Below are 3,904 nucleotides of genomic sequence, written 5' to 3'. Positions count from 1 at the left end.
GAGGCTGAGGTAGGAGGATTGCTTGAGTTGAGGAGTTTGAGACCAGCCTGTGCAACATAGCAAGACCCCATCTCTACTAAACATGAAAAAAATTAGCTGGGTATGGTGGCATACACTTGTAGTCCCAGTTACTTGGGAAACTGAGGTAGGAGGATCATTTGACCCAAGAGTTAGAGGTTTCAGTGAGCTGTGATGGCACCACTGCACTCCAGTGACATGGTGAGACCCTGTCTCAAGAAAGAAAGAAAGAGAGAGAGAGAGAGAGAAAGAAAGAAAGAGCCCAAAATCCAATAGAAAAATGAAACAGCCAGTTCACACAAAACGAAATACAAATAGCTCCTACAGTATAAAAAGATGCCCAACTTTACTCATAATAAGGGAAATGCAAATTAAAATTAAAACTAGGATACCATTTTTCACCTGTCTGATTGGCTAGGGTAATCGTGGTTATTAACACACCATTGACAAGAGTGAGGAAGAACGGGCATTCTCAGACATAGCCCACTGCGGGGGTGTAAATCAGTACAATTTTCTATGGAGGGCAACTGAGCAGTTTCTGCTAAAATTTGATATGCTTTTGGTCCCGAAATTCTATCTCCAGGGTTTTGTTCTACAGATATACTTTCATACGAGAAATGCTGTATATACAAGGATTATTTCTTTCAGCACTTTTTCGTAGTTACAAAAGATTACTAACAACCTGTGTCCACTGTAAGAGACTAGTAGAATTTATTATGTTACAACAAATAGCAGGCTCAGCAAAGAACAAGGAAGCTCTTTGTGCACGGATACGGAATGACCTCCTGTTGCACTATGGAGAAAGGAGATGCAGAATAAGGTGTGCTATGATGTGCAGGAAAAAGACAGAAAGGATAGGTGTGTATGTGCTCTGTAATATTAGTGCACAGAAGAGACTGGTAACAGTGATTGCTGGGAATGGAGCAACTGAGTGGCTTGGGGCCGAGAGGAGGGAGAAACTAGTGAATACCACTTTGTACCGTTTGAATTTTGAATCAGGTGAATGTACTTCCCACTAAACAATTAAGCAGGGTGGGGCGTGGTGGCTCACAGCTGTAGTCCCAACACTTTGGGAGGCCAAGGCAAGTGGATCACTTGAGGTCAGGAGTTCAAGACCAGCCTGGCCAACATGGTGAAACCCCATCTCGACTGAAAATACCGAAAGTAGCTAGGCATGGCGGTGGGTGCCTGTAATCCCAGCTACTCCGGAGGCTGAGGCAGGAGAATCGCTTGAACCTGGGAGGCAGAGTTTGCAGTGAGCCGAGATCATACCACTGTACTCTAGCCTGGGCAACACAGCAAGACTCCATCTCATTAAAAACAACAACAACAACCCAAAACCAAAACCAAAAAACAAGCAAACCAGAAAATATGCATCACAAACATATTTTCGTGGACTTCATTTGTGTTACCAGACTGACTGTAATCTATGCCATGGAGCTTATGTTACTATTCCTCTTTTGTTTACATTGTCTGATAGTTATTTGTTTCACTTTGTCTCCCTCAAGGGAAGGATTCATTTATGATGAATTTTTCAGCTCAGTGTGTTTCAGAAAAACACTTGTTGTGCTGTCCTGACACTGTGCTGTCTCCAGGGGAAATAAAAGTGGGAGTCCTGCTGGGTGTGTAGTCCTTGCCTAGGACGGGCTCACATTAGTGGGGGATACAGACATACAAATAAAAGCTCATACTGCAGTATAAAGTGTGCAACAATAGAAGTGTGCACAAGGAGTAAAGTGTTAGAAAGGAAAGCTGAACCTGGCGTGGAGCCTCACGCCTGTAATTCCAGCACTTTGGGAGACTGCGGCGGGTGGATCACGAGGTCAGGAGTTCAAGACCAGCCTGGTCAACATGGAGAAACGCCGTCTCTACTAAAAATACAAAAATTAGCTGGGTGTGATGGCGGGTGACTGCAATCCCAGCTACTTGGAAAGCTGAGGCAGGGAATTGCTTGAACCCGGGAGATGGAGGTTGCAGTGAGGCAAGATGGCGCCACTGCACTCCAGCCTGCATTCCAGGGTGACAGAGTAAGACTCCATCTCAAAAAAAAAAAGAAAAAAAAGAAAAAAAAAAAAGGAAGGAAAGCTAATTTGCTCTGGTGAGGTGGTGGGAGATGAAAGTACCGGGCAAGACTTTCCTGAGAAACTGGAGATTAACTAGGGTTTAGAAGCATGAATAGATGAATAGATTAATCCAGGAGCAAGTTCTTTGAGAGAACAGCAGTGCGGGGGCGGGGAGTTCCAGGGAATAGATGGCTCCAGACCAAAGAGAAATTGGAGACGAATTAGGGTTATAGAAGCATGAACAGACTAACCCAGAAGTGAGTTCTTTGAGAGAACAGCAGGGGGGAGGTTCTGGGAAACACATGGCTCCAGAACAGAAGATGCCAGGGTGCAGTGGTGAGGAGGGCTGGTCAGGTTAGCAAGGGCACTGAATGCCAGAAACATTTATTTGGACTTTTATTCTGCAGGCAACAGGGAGGTAGAGGCTTTTACGCTCAAAAGGAACGAGTCCCAGTGGCTGACACAGAGAAGGCAAGTGTGCAAAGTTGGTCGAAAGAATTCCTTGGCCTGAATGTACCTTCCTCAAATGCCACCGCAAACTGGGTCTCCTCGCCCACTTCACCCTCTCCTGCAATCCAACTTGTGAGGCGTCTGTGTGTGCGTGCATGTGTGTGTGCCCTTGCGTGTATGCATGTGTGCGTGTGTGTCTGTGCGTGTGTCTGTGCGTGTGTTTGTGTCTGTGCGTGTATTTCCATGCGTGTGTGCGCGTGTGTGTACGTGTGTGCCTGTGTGCGTGTCTGTACGTGTGTGTGTGCGTGCATGCATGTGTGTGTGCATGCATGTGTGCGTGAGTCTGTGCGTGTGTGTGCGCGCGTGTACACGCATGCATTTAGATGGAGGTTGGCTTCCCAGTCATCCAGGCTTGGCCCAAAGTCCGTGGTACACAAGTGCGTAACTCCTACCCCCACCTCGCCTGCCTGCTGTACCAGGCTTGATTCCCTCTTCCTGCATATTTTCGGTTCAAATCCTTTTCTTCTTCTCCCTCCCGTCAAGATAGTGGTTTCCACTCCCTGCTCTCGCCAGGACACCGCCTTTTGGACTGGGGCTGAATTCTGCCCTTTGAAGCTCTGCTCCTTGGAGCTGGGGGCCCCTGCGGTAGGCGGAGTTGATTGGAGACCTGCCACCCACATTCCGACCCCAAGCGACCTCCGAGAGGGCGGGGTCTCAGGCTGGGTTATTTAGCTCGTCCACCCTTCTTCCCCACCAGAAGGAGCGAAACGTCTTTGAGCAAGATGGTTCTCTACCGCATCCGCGTGTCCACGGGGGCCTCGTTCCACGCGGGTTCCAAGAACCAGGTGCAGCTGTGGCTGGTCGGCCAGCACGGGGAGGCGGCGCTCGGGAAGCGACTGTGGCCCACACGGGGCAAGGTGAACTCCCCAGAGCCGGGCGGGGTGGGCTGCGCGCCTGGCTCCGAGTCAGTCAAATACCAGGGAGGCCACGCGCCCCTGTCGGCCTCTGGCCAATTCTCTTTGCCGAGGGCGCGCACACTGGGCGCAAAGACAGCGCACGGAGGCCGCAGGGGTGGGGGGCTTTAGGGCAGTTGGTGGCACCCAGTAAGCGCTCAATAAATGTTGCCGCTACCCGATCTCCTTGGAATTGAGGGCACGCTCCTGTGCGCCCCTCACTGCACAGAGCTCCCTTGTCTGGAAACTCAGCGGTCACCGGAGCGCCCGTCCGTCCTCCCGCTTTCTCTATCTTAAAAAACCGTTTCAACCGCTAGCGCTGTTGGATCTCTGACCTTTCGGGCTTTATCACCTGGGGTGGGGTGGGTGATGAGAGGGAAGGGATGGGGAGTCAAGGCAGGAGAACGCTCTCGATTTCCC

The 3,904-nt window shown here is 49.9% G+C and overlaps 1 protein-coding gene across 2 annotated transcripts in view; it reads left to right on the top strand.

Annotated features, from left to right (window-relative positions):
- Nucleotides 1-2,486: 2,486 nt before the first annotated feature.
- The window catches only part of ALOX15 (arachidonate 15-lipoxygenase), a 12,533-nt gene continuing 11,115 nt past the window's right edge, over nucleotides 2,487-3,904 (top strand). The window contains exons 1-2 of one of the 2 annotated variants that reach the window (XM_011958345.1): nucleotides 2,487-2,552; nucleotides 3,289-3,448. In XM_011958345.1, coding sequence (XP_011813735.1) covers nucleotides 3,314-3,448 — 135 coding nt within the window. In that variant the 5' untranslated portion in view covers nucleotides 2,487-2,552; nucleotides 3,289-3,313. Of the gene's footprint in view, nucleotides 2,553-3,026; nucleotides 3,449-3,904 lie in introns of those variants that run through there. The other variant, XM_011958346.1, reaches the window with a different exon arrangement.

This window comes from Colobus angolensis, unplaced genomic scaffold (assembly GCF_000951035.1).
Source record: "Colobus angolensis palliatus isolate OR3802 unplaced genomic scaffold, Cang.pa_1.0 Scaffold47, whole genome shotgun sequence".
Taxonomy (NCBI): Eukaryota; Metazoa; Chordata; class Mammalia; order Primates; family Cercopithecidae; genus Colobus; species Colobus angolensis.
This window is presented reverse-complemented; position numbering and strand designations above follow the sequence as displayed.